We start from the raw sequence: 21104 nt of genomic DNA, 5'->3' as shown, positions 1-21104 counted from the left end.
TGATAGTATTGAGGTGGGACTCGGATGACCTAGAGGTAGAGAGAGGCTGGATGGTAAACCAAAAGGTCACAGGTTCAATCCCTGTTACCGACACAGGAGGGAGCTACCATCTCTGCCAAAGCACCCTAAAGCAAGGCACTGAAGCAAACTGCTCCGGGGAGGGTGCTGCACTGAGAATGACCCCTGACCTCTGACCTCTCTGAAATGCATATGGCTGTGTATGAAGGGACGCAGAAATACACCTTTGAACTCTCCTTCTATAAAATATATAAATATAGGCTCTAACTGTGAAAACGTGCCTGGAGGCCTTTGGTGTGGCTCTCATGCCAATCAAGGCATCATGGCAATTAAATGAATGAATGAATGAATGACCTTTATTTATATAGCACCCTTCACAGCACGAATGCACAGGGTGCTTTACACTACAGCTTAATATAAAAACACAATAAAAACAAAATCAGAAATAAATGACAACAGACAATCCAAGGCCAAATCAAATTTACTTAGAATTTTGGCTTCCAGCGATTGTGAAAAGAAGATCATCAAGTAAAATCTATTGTGGAAATCCACTGTTAAATAGGAAATACATTATTAAAAAATAAATACATCAATACAAATATACTTCAATAAATGCATAATGTTTCCAAAGTCAATGAGTAATCATCGTGTAAAATAATTGTGATCTCAATATTGACCAAAATAATTGGGATTATGACTTTTGCCATAATTGAGCAGCAGTCCTATACTGCCACCGCTTGCCCCGCACCGCTTTTGAATTTCTCTCGTCTCTCTGCCCTCGCTGACGAGTGAGACCTGTGAGAAGATGGCGTCTGTCTCTGTCTCCTGATGAACCACGGAGCCCAGAGTGTGGAAAGATACTACGCCTTGTGAAGGTGTTCTGTGTGAGACCTGTGAGGAGATGACGTCTGTCTCTGTCTCCTGAACCACAGAACCCAGAGTGTGGAAAGATACTACGCCTTGTGAAGGTGTTCTGTGTGTTCACATACAGTTGCTATGGTTACCTCTTTAGTGCTAGTCTTACCCTCCTCATTCAAACGGTCCACTTCCTTTACTCACCAGTGACCTCTCCCTATTCCTCTACTAGGACTAATGTTAGACATGATGCACAGTGAGACATGCATTGCATACCATCCACCTCTAAGGCCTTCCTACTTGTACACATGAGCAGCCTACGCTGTGGATGTCAAGGGTGATTGCGACGGGTTGATTCATTATTGAATTTTCTTTTTTATCTACTTTTTCTCCCCATTTTCTATTTTTTTCTCCCTTCCCCAATTTCATATTGTCCAATTCTACCCTCCCCTGTCTCGAACGCTGTTAGGCCATGCCTCCCACAAGCCGACTGCAATGTGGACGAAGCCTTACATCACGTGTCCCCTCCGGTACTCGAGGAAGCAGCAGTCGCATCTTTTCACCTGCACAGCGTGATCTCTCAGCGTTGGGGGTCTGCGTGGGAGGGACACGCCGCCCCCCGTTGCTTCCTGATTCTACTGCGCAGGCGCACCAACCGACCTGTAGGAGTCGCTGTCCACAACGTCCGATCCCCACCCACCAGCTTCCCACCCCCTAATACTGTATTATATTGTATTAGTATGAACGACCAGCCAAGCTGATAGCAACGCCGAGAGCTGGGCTCGAACCCAGCGTCTCCTGCGTTGGTGATTATTGACATTTTCTGTTATCACATTTCTACAGGCAGGGAAGGAGAGGAGTGGGGCAAATTTTTACACACCAAAAATACGGTACGAGATATGACGGCTTTGTATGAAGTTACAGTTTTGGAGAGCTGTTTGATTTACTTGCTTTTGTGCGGATGATTAGCTGGTTGATTTTCTCTTTTTCCTCCAGATCTACACAGATTTCGATGAGATCAGGCAAGAGATTGAGAATGAAACGGAGAGAATATCGGGGAACAACAAGGTGAGTGTGTTTTGTATTTAAGCAGACAGACTGGTTTCTCCATGACAGATGGTACTGTACCCACACTGACGCTCAGGGGTTAATCCTCTATAATATGGAATATTTTATTTTTTATTTTTAACTTTGTGAAGACAAAGGCTTCACAGATGCACAGATACTGTTATCATATCAGGCCAATACCAGGCTTTAACCCTTTGGTTGCCGAAAACGGAGATCTACGTTTCTGTGGCCCAGCGCTTGAGTGCTGGAAACATAGATCTACGTTTCTGTTTCGGTATTTATTTTATTCGCTATTGCCATTCATAATTCATCGGGGCAGCCTGTGCATGCTGTACTGAATGTGTCTGAGATCGCAGACAGTCAATACTACCGCCTTGCGGCCGCACTCCATTTGAGACGATGTAGTTTGTTTTCTGGGCCGAGCTGAGCCGTGTGGGCGGGGTTTAAATACTCCGGCAAGACAAGTGCTTACAACGATGAATCAACTAGGCTGCCCCCCCCCCCCCCCCCCCCCCCTCGTTCATATGCAATGCCAGACAACGTGGGACGGACTACCACGACCAGTACTTGGAATGGCGATCAGATAATTGGATAATTTATTTTGAATTACATCAGAGACAAGGTAAGGACAGTATATATCCAATCTTGCGTTGATCTGATATATTTTTTTTCCCGCTATCTTTTTCACATCACAGCACGGAGGGGCGCCCCGCTACAAGTCCCCTTTCATGTGTTCATGAGGAGACATAATAACAATAATCTAGCGTTGATTTCAGGAAGATTCGATAATCAGGCGAAAAATGGCAACGTGATAAGTGGATTTAACTAAAGGGCTGTTTTTCGCGTCTTTTCCTGGGATTACTCAGAATCACTCAAACTATACTCATATTCACCACGGTATAAAACGGAAATGTACGGATGAAAAAATTATCCGTTCTTTTGCATGTTGACCAGAAGAAACTCACTGACAATCGACAACGTTATTAGATCCATAGCTATATTATTTAATATAGTTTTAGTACTCGCAAACACAGCATTCTCTCCATTGAACAAAGCGCTGGCACAAACGGCCATACGCCCAGAGCGACCTCCGGCGGTCAATGTGTTAACAGGGTCTTGGTTTAACTATTCCTAGGGACGGGAATCACCAGATCATTGATCATTATCACAATACTTAAGTCATGATATGATGGTATTGCCGATTTATTACCCTTTTTCAACTGTCCCCAACGGAATACTGTGTCAACATCGGCAATACAAATATATATAATAATAATAATACACTTTATTTGTATAAATAGCACCTTTCATAAAATAATTGCAGCTCAAAGTGCTTCACAACAGAAAAAATACACATAATAAGCACACAAATAAGCACAACAAAAATCTGTTTTTATAAATAGACAATAATAAAAAGAGTAAAATAGAATAGACAGAGTAAAATAGTGCAAAGTGCAGTGCAATAAAAATGTTCTGAATAAACAGGTAAAATAGAATGGACAGAGTTTAATATTAAGAGATCTAGCTTCCCTAATGTCTAGGGCTGACCTTCGAATTTCTTTTTGGAATTCGAAGCTTCGGGGGCCGAGATTCGATTTTAATTCGAAGCTTCGAGATAAAAAAAAAATAATAATAATAATATATATATATATATTTTTTATGTTGTGGAACTTTGTCAGTGCTGTAAAGTTTAAACATTTTTAAATCTTAGACAAACGAAACACTTTGCTTTCATGACATATTGTAAGCAGTGATTTGAGGCTTTATAAAAGCAGCACAATGAACACAAATCAGTGCCGAGTCCGACCTCATCTCAAATAACAAACAGCATTGCTTGTTGTTTTTTTTTTTTTTTTTTTTAATATTTTTGCACAAATCTTTACATTATTTACAGAGTACCTTTTCACAGCATAATATGCAACATCCAAGATTCGCCTTTTTCATTTTTTGTGACAACATACAAAACATGCAAGAGACTCATACAAATACACTAATAACTGAAATGGAAATTAAAGAAGCACTTACAAAAAAAAAACATACTATACATTGTGCATATACATCCCTGATATATATATATATATATATATATATACGTCATACGTTACATGTAGACCGATCTACCTGCGAGCAGGTATGTGCTGCATCTTTTCTTTTCTTTTCTCTTTTTTTTTTTTTTCTCTTTTTTTACGTTTCAGCTACGCCTGTGTGTGTCTCCTATATACTTGTGTATCCCCCTATAATAATAATAATAATAATAATAATAATAATAATAATAATAATAATAATACATCTATTTTATATAGCGCTTTTCCAGGTGCTCAAAGACGCTTTACATGGGCAGGAGAGACAAACTATGGCAAAACAAAAAACAGAACAAAAATAATACATGACAAAATAAAATAAAATAACACAGACAGAATTAGAGGTCAAAAGCAAGATTGAAAAGGTGAGTTTTGAGGGCTGATTTAAAAGATGTCAGGGTGTTTGCATCACGGATATGGCTGGGGAGGGCATTCCAGAGGGAGGGGGCAGCAGCAGCAAAGGCCCTGTCGCCCCAGGTCCGGAGCCTGGTCGTGGGAGGTGTTAGGAGGTTGGCATCTGCAGACCTAAGGCGACGGGTGGGCGTGTGATGGTGGAGGAGGTCGGACAGGTAGGGAGGGGCAAGGTTGTTGAGGGCTTTAAATGTGATGAGTAGTATTTTAAAATGTATCCTGTATTTGATTGGAAGCCAGTGGAGGTCGTGGAGGACAGGGGTGATGTGATCAGAGCGACGGGTGGAGGTGAGCATGCGGGCAGCAGAGTTTTGGACATATTGGAGTTTATTGAGGATAGTGTTTGGTGAGCCGTAGAGGATGCTGTTGCAGTAATCTAGTCTTGATGATATGAATGCATGAACCAGTGTTTCAGCAGCGGAGAGTGATAGGGAGGGGCGGAGACGAGCAATGTTCCGGAGGTGGTAGAAGGCCGATTTGGTTATGTGGTTCACATGGCGGAGGAAAGAAAGGGTGGGGTCCAGGATGATGCCAAGGTTACGGACGTGAGTGGAGGGGGTGACAATGGTACCATCAATATTTAGGGTGAAATCCTGGGTGTGGCTGGTGAGGGATTTTGGACCGATAATGATGATTTCTGATTTATTGCAGTTTAGTTTAAGAAAGTTATATGTGTCAGTGAAAGCCTATATCTCAACTATGTGTATATGTAGGTGTATGTATGTCTATTTCCTATATATGAGTATGTGCATGTATGTGTGCCCCTGACGTGTATACCTTATCCTTGTGTATATGAGTGCGTGTAAACCTATTATGTACACATATGAATATGTGTATCCTAGATACTTGTATGTGGCTATATCTGCGCACATGTGGGTGTGATAGAGACAGTGACCGTTCCATAGACACACCATCCGGACATAAAATATATGTACATATATACATAATATATTATAGAGCACAAGTACCATCAGATCAAATCCCCTTTTTCATATTCATCCTTGATAATATTGTAATCCCATCTTACTCATTTGTCCTCAGATCGTTCAGTCAGGTGTAGAAAACTGTCCCATATCTCAGCGAAAATATCCTCTCTCCCTGCGACTCTATATGTCACCCTTTCATATGATGCTGTCCGAAACATTAGTTCCATCCATTCTTTAAAAGTAATATCAACAGGTGATTTCCAATGTCGTAATGCAATTCTACATCCTGATATCATGGCCATTCTATACCACATTCCCCGGTATTTAGGCAGTTTAATCCCTTTCGGTACTATACCCAAAACACATGCCATTGGGGTGTTATTTATCTTCACATTCAGGACCTTACTTAGGAATATCACAATTTGATCCCACATTTTCCGGACCTTCTCACATTCGTACAACATGTGCAGTAAAGTGCCTGTCTCCTTCTCACATCTCCAGCAGATGTCACTGTCCCTTAATTTCAGTCTGGCCAGTTTACTAGGCGTCCAATAGCTTCTGTTCAGTACTTTGTAAAAAATAAGTTGTGATTGCGCCTCCCTAGAGAATTTACTCCATTTGGATACCAGTTTCTCCCACATTTCCTCAGTAATCTCCTCATGTACATCGTTCTCCCAGCTCAATCTCAAACCCGCCAATTTGGGTGCATTGTATTCTCTTATAACATCATAAAATCTTGACGCACCGCCTTTCCTGCGCCATCCTTTATAGAATATTTCTTGAATTGCAGTAATTGGGCCGCACTTTGGTCCTCCTATTGATGACGATATACAATGTCTAATCTGTAGGAATTTATAAAAGTTTTTATTATCTATATCAAAATCCTCCTTAATATCCTCAAAAGGCAAAACCCCATCCTCCCCGGCTATATCACCTAGTACATGTATCCCCCTTTTAACCCAATCGTCCCATATGACTGATTTCTTCCCAATCTTTAGTTTCTTATTATACCATATAGAGGCTCTCGTAGTTAAGTATGGGCTATCACCAGTCATTTTGTGCGATTGATTCCAAGTTTCCCTGATAAATGCCATCAAAGGGTTTTTAAGAGGTATAGGTCTGTCTGATTGTGTCAGGAAGGATTCCAGAGATGAGGGATATATCATTTCCTCCTCCATCTTGACCCAAGCAGGTGCCTCCTCAGACGAGTGATTCAGTTTGGAGAGCTGGGAGAGCGAGAATGCATAGTGATACCAGTCTAGTTTAGGCAGGGATAAACCGCCATTTTCCTTTGCTGCATACATTTTGGCCCGTCCAAATAGCGGCCTTTTGCCCCCCCACAGATATACATTAATGACTTTGTCATACTGTCTGAGTAACTGGGTCGGGAGAGTCAGCGGCAACATATATAGGATATAATTTAATTTGGGAGCTAGTATCATTTTCACTAGGTTTATCTTTCCCAGGAGGGACATATTCATTTTGGCCCAATTCTGGGTCAGAGCACTAATGTGTTCGATTATAGGGGCAATATTGGCTTGCATCAACTCTTTCAGACCTGGGATCAGCTTTATTCCTAGGTATATCAACCCTGACGGCATCCATCTGTATTGCCACCCCCTTCTGATATCAGGGGGACAACATTTAGAGAGAGGCATTGCTTCTGACTTGCTCCAGTTGATTGTGTACCCAGATATTTCGGAGAAGGACTCGATAACATTTCCAATGATCCCAACTGCTGTTCGGGGATTGCTGGATACCAATAAGATATCGTCCGCATATAAAAATAGCATTGCTTGTTGTAATTAACAAGGAGAGGCAGAGTTGATTTTGCACACACAACATATATATATATTTCTTTTAATATATTCGAATTTTAGTTTCATATTCGAATCCCATGCCCATCGAACGAAGCTTCGAAGTATTTAAGACAGCCCCACTAATGTCCATAGGTAGTATGTTCCATAACTTTGGTGCATAGTTTGCAAAGGCCGATTCTATTTAGGCTGTGGTTTGGAACCTTCAATAGACCAGTAGTAGATGATCGCAATGTTCTAGAAGGCACATAGTTGACTAGAGAATTTGCAATGTAACTTGGTCCTGTTCCATTTAGTGCTTTGTATAATACTATAAGGAGGAGAACCTTGAAATCGCTTATAAATGTTGCCGGAAGGCCAGTGTAGGCAGTGTGCGAACCATACCATGGTCTTCGGGGGAGCTCATTATATTTTGGGGGGGGGGTCAGCAGCGCTGCACGTGCCTCACGGGGAGGACTTTACTGTGACGCTTGCAATGCTGACATAGGCTATAGGTATGAGTAACGTTACAGAACCACACATAGTCCACACCACACAGGTCTGCATGCATGCATGATGAAGACGCACATATTGAAATCATACCTGTCCACGCTCCCGTTTTTCCAGGGATTCTCCCGTATTTCAACCTTCTCTCCCGCAGTCCTCCCGTTAAAATATTTTCCCGTATTTTTCCCATTTTCTTTTATTTATACAAAATGGCTGCAATTCCCCTCCGTGACGACAGGTGGCAGCAGTGTAGATTATCAAAGGAAATCAGAACGGAAGACGGTTGCCGAGAAAACTGTCGGGCAAAGTGGGGTTGTTCCCGGAGAGCTCACTCTCGGCCGTGGTTTATCTATATCAAGGACCACAATGGAAATAAGTCTTGACTTTTTTGTGTAGCATCCTTGACGTTTTTCTGGAATCTTGTATTTTTTTTAAATGTCTAATCAAATCCAATCAAATATCACATGTCAAAACTACTTTAATAAAACAAGATTTCCGTTTTTCATTTCTACTCATTCATCCAAAACAAGACAGCAATTCTACTGTACCTCTGCATGCACCGGGAGAATTGAAATCATAGCACAGATTTGGAGTTGATAGAATGGACATTGCTGTTCTTTACGTGCCCCCCTTCCCACGGTGTATATAGAAAGAGACAATAAACACAAAAGTAACATAGGACACAATACACAACACACAGGACTATGCACAATATAAACAGTACCTACAATTAAATTAATGAATTAAATAAGAGGTAAAAGAGAACTTAGTGTAAATATTCCTTAATTTGTGTCAACGTTATAAAAATCCTATTGTATTCAACAAATTAATTATGATACACCACAATGTGCCCTTTCTATCTATTCTAAATCTATGGCCTTGCGATTCCACGGCTGTGCAGTGCCGACAAGAGCAGGCGTTCCATCTCCTCTACAGAAACACTGACACTTCCATTCATTTAATGCACAGCATTTCACTTTCAACCAGGTATCTGATTAATTTAATGTAGCAATTAGTAGTTCACCCAGTCCTTGGGTACATACAGGTTTTGACCAGCAGATGGCAGCGACGAGGCAGCTCAGCAGAGAGCAGCTGTCAACAAACATCCTAACAGAAAATATATACATACGAGGGGGAGGAGACTACATTGGGAGGGGGCGGGGGAGGGGGGCGGGGCGAAATCTCCTGTTTTTTCAAATCCCAATGTTGACAGCTATGATTGAAATACACATGCTCAGAATAACCCCTCTGATCCAACACTAAAATTCACACACAACAGTCCAATACCGAACAACAAGTCCACGACCAAACGCATCGAGTCTAACATTATTATAGGCAAATGCAACATTATCACACCAGTCAGCACCCTGGTCAGTACTAAAAGACAGGGTGAGAGCCGCAGGCACCCACACACCAGACAAGCGCAGCTGCGCATGTAACCACCAACGCACAATAATCATACGATAGACATTTTATAAATGAGCAATAATGATAATAATACAGTTACTGTAATTAGGAAAAGAAGATCTTACCTTAGAGCGGTTAGGTGGCGTAGCGGAGATTGCGTTCGAATGTTCGAATCCAGCTCACAGCTCCGGGGTTGTCACCAGCTTGGCTGGCCGTTCACACTAATACAATTGGCTGTATCAGAGGGTGGGAGAAGCTGGCGGGGTGGGTCCGGGTCGTTGTAAACAGCGACTCCTACAGTTCGGTCGGGGCGCCTGCTAAGCGCGGATAGGATCTAAGGGGGGTAGTGTGATTCTTCCACACGACACCCTCTCAGTGAGAGTCCGCGCTGCCAGGTGAAAAGAAGCGGTTGATTGGCTGGACGTGTGTCGGAGGAAGCACGTGATAGCCTCCACTCTCCCAGATGATCTGACTGTGGGGGGTAAGTGCGCAGCGACCAGGAAGGGATTGGGAATTGGCATACGATTAACATTGGGATGGGAGAAAATCGGAGGAAAAAGGAAGGGGAAAAAGAAGGTCTTACCTTAACTCAGAAGCGACCACACAGGCCTGGGATCAGCTGCCTGCGAGATGCGTCCTCACTGGCTGTTTTAAAGTGGCGCGCTAAAGCAGGGTAGTTATTCCAGACTGCTTTTACTGTATTAACATTACTCGCCACTCACCTGATGGTGAAGATCTGCCCAATTCTCAAAACCTGCATGATGTCACAGAAGTCGTCCCCGCAGCAGGTAGTTAGCGTCACAGAAGTCGTCCCCGCAGCAGGTTGTTAGCGTCACAGAAGTCGTCCCTGCAGCAGGTAGTTAGCGTCACAGAAGTCGTCCCTGCAGCAGGTAGTTAGCGTCACAGAAGTCGTCCCCGCAGCAGGTTGTTAGCATCACAGAAGTCGTCCCTGCAGCAGGTAGTTAGCGTCACAGAAGTCGTCCCCGCAGCAGGTTGTTAGCGTCACAGAAGTCGTCCCTGCAGCAGGTTGTTAGCATCACAGAAGTCGTCCCTGCAGCAGGTTGTTAGCGTCACAGAAGTCGTCCCTGCAGCAGGTTGTTAGCGTCACAGAAGTCGTCCCTGCAGCAGGTTGTTAGCGTCACAGAAGTCGTCCCTGCAGCAGGTAGTTAGCGTCACAGAAGTCGTCCCTGCAGCAGGTTGTTAGCGTCACAGAAGTCGTCCCCGCAGCAGGTTGTTAGCGTCACAGAAGTCGTCCCTGCAGCAGGTTGTTAGCATCACAGAAGTCGTCCCTGCAGCAGGTTGTTAGCATCACAGAAGTCGTCCCTGCAGCAGGTAGTTAGCGTCACAGAAGTCGTCCCTGCAGCAGGTAGTTAGCGTCACAGAAGTCGTCCCTGCAGCAGGTAGTTAGCGTCACAGAAGTCGTCCCTGCAGCAGGTTGTTAGCGTCACAGAAGTCGTCCCTGCAGCAGGTTGTTAGCGTCACAGAAGTCGTCCCTGCAGCAGGTTGTTAGCGTCACAGAAGTCGTCCCTGCAGCAGGTTGTTAGCGTCACAGAAGTCGTCCCTGCAGCAGGTTGTTAGCATCACAGAAGTCGTCCCCGCAGCAGGTTGTTAGCATCACAGAAGTCGTCCCTGCAGCAGGTTGTTAGCGTCACAGAAGTCGTCCCTGCAGCAGGTAGTTAGCGTCACAGAAGTCGTCCCCGCAGCAGGTTGTTAGCGTCACAGAAGTCGTCCCTGCAGCAGGTTGTTAGCGTCACAGAAGTCGTCCCTGCAGCAGGTTGTTAGCGTCACAGAAGTCGTCCCCGCAGCATGTTGTTAGCGTCACAGAAGTCGTCCCTGCAGCAGGTTGTTAGCATCACAGAAGTCGTCCCTGCAGCAGGTTGTTAGCGTCACAGAAGTCGTCCCCGCAGCAGGTAGTTAGCATCACAGAAGTCGTCCCTGCAGCAGGTTGTTAGCGTCACAGAAGTCGTCCCTGCAGCAGGTTGTTAGCGTCACAGAAGTCGTCCCTGCAGCAGGTTGTTAGCGTCACAGAAGTCGTCCCTGCAGCAGGTTGTTAGCATCACAGAAGTCGTCCCTGCAGCAGGTAGTTAGCGTCACAGAAGTCGTCCCCGCAGCAGGTTGTTAGCGTCACAGAAGTCGTCCCCGCAGCAGGTTGTTAGCATCACAGAAGTCGTCCCTGCAGCAGGTTGTTAGCATCACAGAAGTCGTCCCTGCAGCAGGTAGTTAGCGTCACAGAAGTCGTCCCTGCAGCAGGTTGTTAGCGTCACAGAAGTCGTCCCTGCAGCAGGTAGTTAGCGTCACAGAAGTCGTCCCTGCAGCAGGTTGTTAGCGTCACAGAAGTCGTCCCTGCAGCAGGTTGTTAGCGTCACAGAAGTTGTCCCTGCAGCAGGTTGTTAGCATCACAGAAGTCGTCCCTGCAGCAGGTAGTTAGCGTCACAGAAGTCGTCCCTGCAGCAGGTTGTTAGCGTCACAGAAGTCGTCCCTGCAGCAGGTAGTTAGCGTCACAGAAGTCGTCCCCGCAGCAGGTTGTTAGCGTCACAGAAGTCGTCCCCGCAGCAGGTTGTTAGCGTCACAGAAGTCGTCCCCGCAGCAGGTTGTTAGCGTCACAGAAGTCGTCCCTGCAGCAGGTTGTTAGCGTCACAGAAGTCGTCCCTGCAGCAGGTAGTTAGCGTCACAGAAGTCGTCCCCGCAGCAGGTTGTTGGCGTCGCCAGCAGTCAATTTAAAATGGTGTTTGATTGAAGAAGTAGATGCTCCTACCGGCTCCTGCTCAGTCAGATTGAAGAAGTAGATGCTCCTACCGGCTCCTGCTCAGTCCAGTCGACTGGCCGCTTCGCCTTCTTTGTAAAACCAAAATTGGTTAGAATGCTTACTTATTTGATTTTTCGTTTAACTTTCGACATTATCCTGAATACCTGTATTTTCTTTCTTTTAAAACGGCGGGTGAAGTTTGATTTGTGCCTGCAGGCTGCAGCGCCGCCACGCTCCGAATGGTAATTGCAAGATTATTCACAAATCATGTTTTCAGGGGAGCTGATGTCTCATCTAGGGAAGCCATGGCTCCCCTAGCTCCCCCATGGTTCGCACCCTGAGTGTAGGGTAACTATATACATAATCAGTTTTATCTAATAAAATAATGTTTTCAGTCTGTTCACCTCACTCCAATATATTGCAGCATAATGGGATTGTCAAGCAAAAAAGAATATATCACCATGCAAAATACCATGCAAGATACCATGCTGTGTTGATTTTTTTTTAATCAATTTCATCCAGCAACCTCAGACTATTTATTTAATTCCATATTGTTCAGAATTAGTACAGACAGCGAAAAAACGGGATATCGTCATATCCCTAGTAGTGGAAACCGGCTCTGCAAAATTGGTTCTGTGAAATGTCTCTTTGACACCATTAGACCCCATGACTTCCCCCACATTGTGCTCCACACACATCGCGGCTTGATACCTGAACCGTTCCGGTGTCGCTGTGTGACTGGCTTTGTTCCCACTCTCCCTCTGCAGGGCATCAGTGAGGAGCCCATTCACCTGAAGATCTTCTCGCCTCACGTCGTCAACCTCACACTGGTGGACCTGCCAGGAATCACCAAGGTAACACACTGTGGTCCCCCAGGCAAGACTGTGATTGTAACTGAGGGGTACAATTCCCTGACTGTATTACTAGATATGATACTTACTACCACTACCTTTGTACTTAATATTCGGCCACCCAGTACACGGCATAAATATATTATCATGAACACTCTCACTTAGATGAAACGGATCCAACACAAATGTACGAATTAGAAACAGGTCTTTATTTCCTACACAGCGATGGTGTGTAGAATAAGCACTTAATCACTTAATTACATTTATGAATTGAAATAGTATGCACTTTTATGGCAAGGAGTATTCGTCGGTATATCAATAGATAATGTCCAATCTCTGAAGGCGCAGGTGGTAAATATACGACCTGGAATAGTTAAGGAATAACAGCAATGATACTTTAATGATTATAGGCTGGATACACTAGAGGGGGTTAATCCGGTCGCTTGTAAGCCGACAGGAGTAGGAGGGGGGGGGGGGGGGTAGAATCCAGCTGCCTCGTCCGGCCAAGGGTATCCCAGGTGAACCCACTGTAGTGCCGTTCAATGCGCCGGCGATCCTTGGACCACAGATGAAAGCAGGTGGACTCTTTGTGGGCCGGCTCTCTCCGGTCCACGGGGGAGAGATGTGGAGAGACCTCGTCTTGCAGAGCGTCTCCTCACCTTGCGTCCTCTCCAGGGGGGGGGTTCCAACACACGGTAGTGTCGGGGGTCTTTATCCATAGAATAATCAAAGTATCCAAAGCATAATCCGTGCCTGGGAAGGCGGGCTGTCGTCGGTAGAATAATCCGGTATACAGGTCCACTCGCTCGTCGGCTCTGGGGCTCCTCGGGTGCAGCTTCACATAGGGTCAACCACCCTGGGTAAGCAGCCAGTTCTCTGCCCGAAACGATGGGGTACTGACTACGGTAGTATTCTCACCGCACGAAGCACTATATATTAACAGACTATTATTAGCTTAATAGACTACGTCCAACTCGACGATATAGTGCCAAATATGACTATTCAAATATTAATATACACGATGTCTCAATACCGATGGTAGGCCGAACTTGGCCTTACTCCCACACGTGGCATCGCGGGGAGGCTTTACGTCTGTGACTCTATTGGAGGGTAAGAAACTGGACTGAAAAGAAAGTCCTACTTTAGTAGCGCAGTATATATACGCACTATGAACAAATAGTCCCATTAGTGGTGCGGTAGCCAAATTCCTACGCGGAACTAGGACTTGTTCGTACATGTCGAGCGGTACGTTTGAACTGGGTCTGAGGGGTATGGCAGCCTGGCACCAAGGTCTCGACCAATAGTAGAATGGAGACTATTATGGGATGTTCAGTAGGCTAGAATGGATATTCAATGCATATTGTACAAGGAATATACAAGGGATATCAGGGAATATTAGAGAATATACAAATACAATTAAATATATATATATAAATAAATATATATATTCGGTTTAATCTGGCCCTTCACAACAGCCACCCCCTGAATAGGTCCCAGACCTAATCAGTTAAACGGAGACAGATTAATCGCGTTGTCTATTTACACATAAGGGTTTGCTGTAGGGGTCAGTCAACTTCACAAAGTCATAGGGTTGTAGGGTCATGGTCATCATCGATTGTGTCTGGGAGTCGAGGCAGTTCTATGAGCCTTGCCACGGGACGGGTGTAAGTGCGACCCTGGACGAGCACTTCAGCTGCTCGGACCTTGCCGTCGGCACCGGTGATCACTTTGCTTACGCGGCCGGCCGGCCACATAGCTCTGGGCAGTGATTGATCAATAATCATGACGACTGTTCCTTCTGTCAAATTGTCTCTCTCCTTTACCCACTTCTGGCGGGTCTGTAGAGACGGTAGGTAGTGCAGTAGGAAACTGTTCCAAAACTTGTCGGCTAATACTTGGCTGTACCTCCACATTCGTCGGCCGTTCGCTTCTTCAGGCCGGTACATTGTCTGGGGTAATGTGGGATCTAGCCGCCCCATCAGGAGTGTGTTGGGGGTAACTGGGTCGATATCCGCCACATCACTGGAGACATATCCGAGGGGCTTCGAGTTAAGTACTCCCTCAATCTCCGTGAGGACTGTTTCTGCTCCTGCGTGATGTACATCCTCATCGTATTTCTTTATAATCAGCTCTGTGACCTTGTGTCGGCTGTTCAATACGATCGGGTATTTAATGTCATCCGGTAGATTGGGGGCTCTGCGTAGGCGACCACCCACTCTGATGAGGGTGTGAGCGTCGCTCTCGGGGGCCAGGTGAATTAATCTGCTGTCGGATGGGACGGGCTTTCCTCCCTGTAGACAGGCCAATTCATCGGGGAACGAGTCTCTCTGGGCTCGCTGCAGTAGAAGCAATTCTGCTTCCTCGTAGTTAGCTGCTGACATATCAGCGGGGGACTTGCACTCCGGGTGGTACCGCAGGAATGTTCTTTGTTGTGCACTCTCTATGGACGTGCAATCGTTTATGTTAGGGTCGGTGGAGGCTACGGTGCTCAATCCACAGAACACAGACTTCTTAATTTCCACCTCCTCTGGACTTGCTTCCCTCGGGATAGGCATGGGCCACTGTCCTTCCGGGAGTCTTAGGAATGCGGGGCCGTCACTGTAGACATTGCGACGGGTGAGGTCATCCAGGGGCATCCCCCGGGTGATGACGTCAGCTGGGTTCTGTTTTGTATCAACGTAGCGCCACTCTGTTTCTCCGGTTAACTCTTCGGTTAAGTCTTGAATCTCGGTGACTCTGACCCCCACGAAGACTTTGTACTTGCATGAGTCCGATTTGATCCAGGCGAGTACCGTCGTGGAATCTGACCACAGGATTGTTCTAGACACCGGTATGGTGAGCTCACGTTGGATGAGCGTGGCTAGGTGCGCTCCGGCTAGGGCTGCGCAGAGCTCTAGACGTGGGATAGATTGTTGCTTGCGTGGGGCTATTCTCGAGCGGGCGAGGACAAATGCTGTGTAGATCTCTCCCTCTTGGTCTTGGGCCCGCAAGTAGGCTACTGATCCGTATGCGACCTCTGAGGCGTCACTGAAGACGTGTAAGTCCATTTTACATGTCTCTGGCCTCACCTTGGGTGGGAAGTAGCTTCGGCGCATATTAACGCCTGGGAGTGAGTGGAGCTCCATCTCCCACTCTCTCCAGGTGGATGCAAGGTGTGCGGGAATGGGGTCGTCCCAGCCCTGGTCCTTGTCCCACAATGCTCGTACAATCATTTTTGCCCTGGTGGTATACGGTAGAATACATCCTAGCGGGTCATATTGTCGGGCGAGTGTTGTGTACACACTCCGTCTGGTGGTCGGCGCCGCCGCCGGCCTTCCCTGCTCCGTAGTCAGGGGCTTGTGTCTGTAGTGAAGCGAATCTGTTTTGAATCGCCACACCAATCCCAGGGTCATCTCCTGGGCTTCTCCCGGGATTGTAGCCATCCAGGTCTCGCTGCTGGCTGCCTTGTCCTCGGAGGAGAGGCTGCGCAGTACTTGCGGATCGCTGCTGGCCCACTGCCTGAGATCAAAGCCGCCTTTGATCAATGAGGCGCGGAGTTTAATCAGGAGAGCCTCGGCTTCTTCCTGGGTTGAAAGGCTTTGTAGACAGTTGTCTACGTAGAAGCTGTTCTTTACGCTGTGTCGGACCTCTTCGTCCGCTGCTGGGTCCTCTGCTACATGTTTCTGTAGTGCAAATGTCGCACAGCAGGGGCTGCACGTCGTTCCGAAGGGGAGGACTTCCCATTGGTAGATGGCTGGGTGCTCATCTCCTGGCTTCTCTCTCCATAGGAACCGTAACAGGGGCTTGTCCGCCTCTACTAATCTCACCTGCAGGAACATTCCTTTAATGTCCCCGCTGATGGCCACCTTTTCCTGGCGGAAGCGGAGTAGAACGCCGAGTAGGGAGGGGCCGAGTGTGGGACCGGGCAGTAACTCTTTATTCAGATTTTGGGATCCGATCTGGTAGCTGCAGTTAAATACTATGCGGTCTTTACCGTTGTGATGGACCTTGTGGTGGGGCACGTACCACGATTCAGTGGTCTGGTCAGCCTCTTTAATGTCCATCTTTGTGACGTGTCCCGCTGTGATGAGCTTCTCAATCTCAGCGCGGTATACACTCTCTTGGGCGGGGTTCTTGGCTAAGCGCCGCTCCGTGTTCAGCAGGTACCGTTCTATGGCGTCTGTCTTGGCGTGGAAAGTAGGCATTCCTTCTCGCCGCAGGAGTGGCGTGGCGTATCTCAACACGCCGTTGACCGGGACTCTCTTGGTCCCTGTCTCGAGGAGGTGAATGGCGTAAATGTCATCTTTAGAGCGAATGTCTTTCTTTCCATTCTTAAAGGGCATTTGTTCCAAGCTCCATAGCCGCTCTACGTGTTGCAGGAGTGCGGTTTCTCCCTCTGTGACTCGGGAGTGGAGACATCTAGTGGCTGTACTTCGGTTGAGAGATTTGGCGAGCGGGCCTTGGAGAGTCCATCCCAAACGGGTCTCGACTGCTGCAGGGCAGCCTCGGGGTCCGGTATGAACCCGGTCTATCGGGACAATGAGGTCTGCATGGTCGGAGCCTATCAACAGGGTCGGCATAGCATTGTCTATGAGCGGGATCGGTAACTTGCGCAGATGTGCATATTTCTCCATCAGCTTGGCGACGGGGTATGTGTACCGCGACAGTCCTATTTCTTGGCTGGTGAAAGCGTCTGCAATCTGGTACCGTCGCTCAGACTGGCCGCTTGCTGCGATAGAGAATGAGACATTCTCGCCCTTTATCGTCTTCAAATCTCGTCTTATTGTCCGAATTGTCATTTGGGTTTCGCTTCCCCGCAGCCCTAGCTGGGCCGCAGCGGAGGCGAGCAGCAGGGTCTTCTCTGACCCGTCATCGAGGACGGCGTAAGTGTCCAGGACTTTATTCTGGTAGCTTAGTGTCACACGCACTACTTTTAGGAGTACTCGGGCTCCACTGCTGCTGGCGGGATCGATGTACATGACGCTCGCTTTGCGGCTGGATGGTGCAGGTGAAGGGCGCCGTCTGTTACTGTCGTGAAGTATGTCCAGATGGGCTCCATCGCACTTGGTGCACCTTTTCTTTAAGCGGCATTCGGCTGCCATGTGTGAGCGCGCACAGCGAAAACAGCGCTTGTTGGACTTTATCCATTGACCTGCTTCCTCCGCGTTCAGCTTGGGGAATGAGTCACATTGCGCTAGCCAGTGTTCTTTCTCACAGTAGGGGCACACTATCTTCCACTTCTCCGTTCTGGAGGGGGTACTGTGGCTCCTGCTGCTCGGTACTGACTCCGATTGGTGCATCACAGTCACCGATCTTCTTCCATCATTTAGTCGTCTGGTTCCTTCTCTGGAGCCAGGGGTGCTCCGTCCGAATGTATCTAGCCGTAGGCTGCTGACTTCTCTCGCCAGGAAGTCTGCTAGATCGAGGAGGTTCGGTTCGGGGCCATTCGGGTCTCTGTGGTCCCTCTGCCGCCTAAATCGCTCCTGACGAGCGGGCGGCAGCTTCTCCAGGATCCTTTCCACATTTGAGTTGGCGTAAAGTTCATACTTCCCCTTCTCTCTTTGCGCTCCCAACATCCCTACCAGGGACTGCACTCTGATGGACAGGTCGTCCAGTGCTCGATTGTCTATTGCTGGGGGTAAGCGGTCGATGTGTCGGATCTCCTGGATCACGTAATCCCATATGCGCCCATACCTCTGGTCCAATGCTACCAGCGCTGCTGTGTATGGGGTGGTGGAAGTCGCGTAGGCGAGCGCTATATTATGTGCGCGGGGCACCTTTAAGTGCTGCAGTAGGATGGCGTATTTGTGGCGTTCATCCAATACATCCACCAACATGGTCTCCAGACACATGCGGAGTTCTGTATACTGGGCCCGGTTCTCTTGGGTGAAGTCGGGTACCATAGGCGTGCCAATGTATGACGCTGACTGTGGATACATCGGCGAGCGTTGGGGGAGAGGCCTCCTAGGCGAGTCTCCTCCCGCTCCTTGGTATGGGCTGGTACCGGCAGTGTACCATGGCCCGCTTGTCCAGGTGCTGTTCCTCGGTGCGGGTCGTGCGTCGTGCTCACCCGTGTATAGAGTCGGGGGTCTGTAGCGCAGCTCCGCGGGAGTATAGCCTGGGCTGTACCGGACCTCCTGGTCCAGTAGAGTACTGTGCTGTCTTCGGGCGCGGTTCTCCTCCTCTTCCTCTTCGTCTTCAGTTAGGTCATCCAGTGCTTGTAGTCTCTGGTTTAGCCTCTCCACAGGATATGCTGCTCCTTCCCGGTTGCTAGGTCTCGCTTGGACCGGTGGGGGGAGGTGGTCTGTGGGGGGTATAGACCTCGTCTGTTGGTCAAGTTCAGGGTTGTTTACTCGGCTAGGGGATGCCGCCCTGGAGGTGTGTCTAGACGAGTTCCTGGAGCCTCTGGCGGAGGGAGAGGGTGTTGTCCGTCTGATCAGCTGTTCTATTAGTTGCGCTTGCTGTCTGTCGCGCTCTGCATCCCGTAGAGCACCAGCAGCTGCTCGCTGGCTGTCTGCTCGGTCTCGGGCCACATTCTCTTCCATCTGAATGCGTCTTATTTCCAGGCGTATGTGCTCTTCTTCGCTCCGTTGCTGTAGCTGCAATCGATCGCGTTCACCCTGGAGTCTATCGCGTTCAGTAGAGGCTTTCAGGCTGACGAGGAATGCCTGCTGTAGGGTCCTCTCTGCCTCGCTGGGAGAAGGCGGTTGTATAGGGGAGCCTTCCCTCGGGGTACTCCTTGCGGAGCCTTGGAGCTCTATCTCCACGGTGCTCTCCCCGTCTTCTTCCGTGCCGAGTTCTGTCTCGGTAGCGTTGTATTCCTCCCGGGACTCATCGGGGACTACTTCTTCAGTACTGGCGGGGTGTGAAGTCATGTCTGGTTCCCACTGGTCCCCACCGTGAACTTGGTCAGTTACATTAGAGCCCGTAGGGGCCTCTATGGTCGGGGTAGTCTGGGCGTTGGGGTCTGGGCGTTGGGGTTAGACATACTTTTACTTTCTAGTTTTACCGCGTTTACTGTTAGTAGAAGACTAGGTTGTTGACTGACAGCGTAAGCCTCTAAGTACTGAGGGAGCCGTCGTTCGCGCTGCGGGCGTTGGTTAGGAGGATCGTTTCGTGGAGTGTTCATCATAGGCCATTTCAATATTAATAACACTATATTAATATTACACTAATTACCCTCCGGCTCGAAGGACCAATTGTAACTGAGGGGTACAATTCCCTGACTGTATTACTAGATATGATACTTACTACCACTACCTTTGTACTTAATATTCGGCCACCCAGTACACGGCATAAATATATTATCATGAACACTCTCACGTAGATGAAACGGATCCAACACAAATGTACGAATTAGAAACAGGTCTTTATTTCCTACACAGCGATGGTGTGTAGAATAAGCACTTAATCACTTAATTACATTTATGAATTGAAATAGTATGCACTTTTATGGCAAGGAGTATTCGTCGGTATATCAATAGATAATGTCCAATCTCTGAAGGCGCAGGTGGTAAATATACGACCTGGAATAGTTAAGGAATAACAGCAATGATACTTTAATGATTATAGGCTGGATACACTAGAGGGGGTTAATCCGGTCGCTTGTAAGCCGACAGGAGTAGGAGGGGGGGGGGGGTAGAATCCAGCTGCCTCGTCCGGCCAAGGGTATCCCAGGTGAACCCACTGTAGTGCCGTTCAATGCGCCGGCGATCCTTGGACCACAGATGAAAGCAGGTGGACTCTTTGTGGGCCGGCTCTCTCCGGTCCACGGGGGAGAGATGTGGAGAGACCTCGTCTTGCAGAGCGTCTCCTCACCTTGCGTCCTCTCCAGGGGGGGGGTTCCAACACACGGTAGTGTCGGGGGTCTTTATCCATAGAATAATCAAAGTATCCAAAGCATAATCCGTGCCTGGGAAGGCGGGCTGTCGTCGGTAGAATAATCCGGTATACAGGTCCACTCGCTCGTCGGCTCTGGGGCTCCTCGGGTGCAGCTTCACATAGGGTCAACCACCCTGGGTAAGCAGCCAGTTCTCTGCCCGAAACGATGGGGTACTGACTACGGTAGTATTCTCACCGCACAAAGCACTATATATTAACAGACTATTATTAGCTTAATAGACTACGTCCAACTCGACGATATAGTGCCAAATATGACTATTCAAATATTAATATACACGATGTCTCAATACCGATGGTAGGCCGAACTTGGCCTTACTCCCACACGTGGCATCGCGGGGAGGCTTTACGTCTGTGACTCTATTGGAGGGTAAGAAACTGGACTGAAAAGAAAGTCCTACTTTAGTAGCGCAGTATATATACGCACTATGAACAAATAGTCCCATTAGTGGTGCGGTAGCCAAATTCCTACGCGGAACTAGGACTTGTTCGTACATGTCGAGCGGTACGTTTGAACTGGGTCTGAGGGGTATGGCAGCCTGGCACCAAGGTCTCGACCA

The 21104-nt window shown here is 47.6% G+C and overlaps 1 protein-coding gene across 1 annotated transcript in view; it reads left to right on the top strand.

The window, feature by feature from the left end:
- LOC311241810 (dynamin-1-like protein) overlaps positions 1–21104 on the top strand; it is a 68427-nt gene that overhangs the window by 3097 nt on the left and 44226 nt on the right. Inside the window, exons 3-5 of the mRNA XM_084330728.1 lie at positions 1717–1763; positions 1870–1941; positions 12583–12669. Of these exons, the coding sequence (XP_084186854.1) occupies positions 1717–1763; positions 1870–1941; positions 12583–12669 (206 nt within the window). The remainder of the gene's footprint in view (positions 1–1716; positions 1764–1869; positions 1942–12582; positions 12670–21104) is intronic.

Source organism: Notolepis coatsorum, assembly GCF_963971535.1.
Source record: "Notolepis coatsorum genome assembly, chromosome: 15".
Classification (NCBI taxonomy): domain Eukaryota; kingdom Metazoa; phylum Chordata; class Actinopteri; order Aulopiformes; family Paralepididae; genus Notolepis; species Notolepis coatsorum.
Note: the sequence above shows the minus strand (reverse complement) of the source record. Positions and strands in the feature narration are given on the sequence as shown.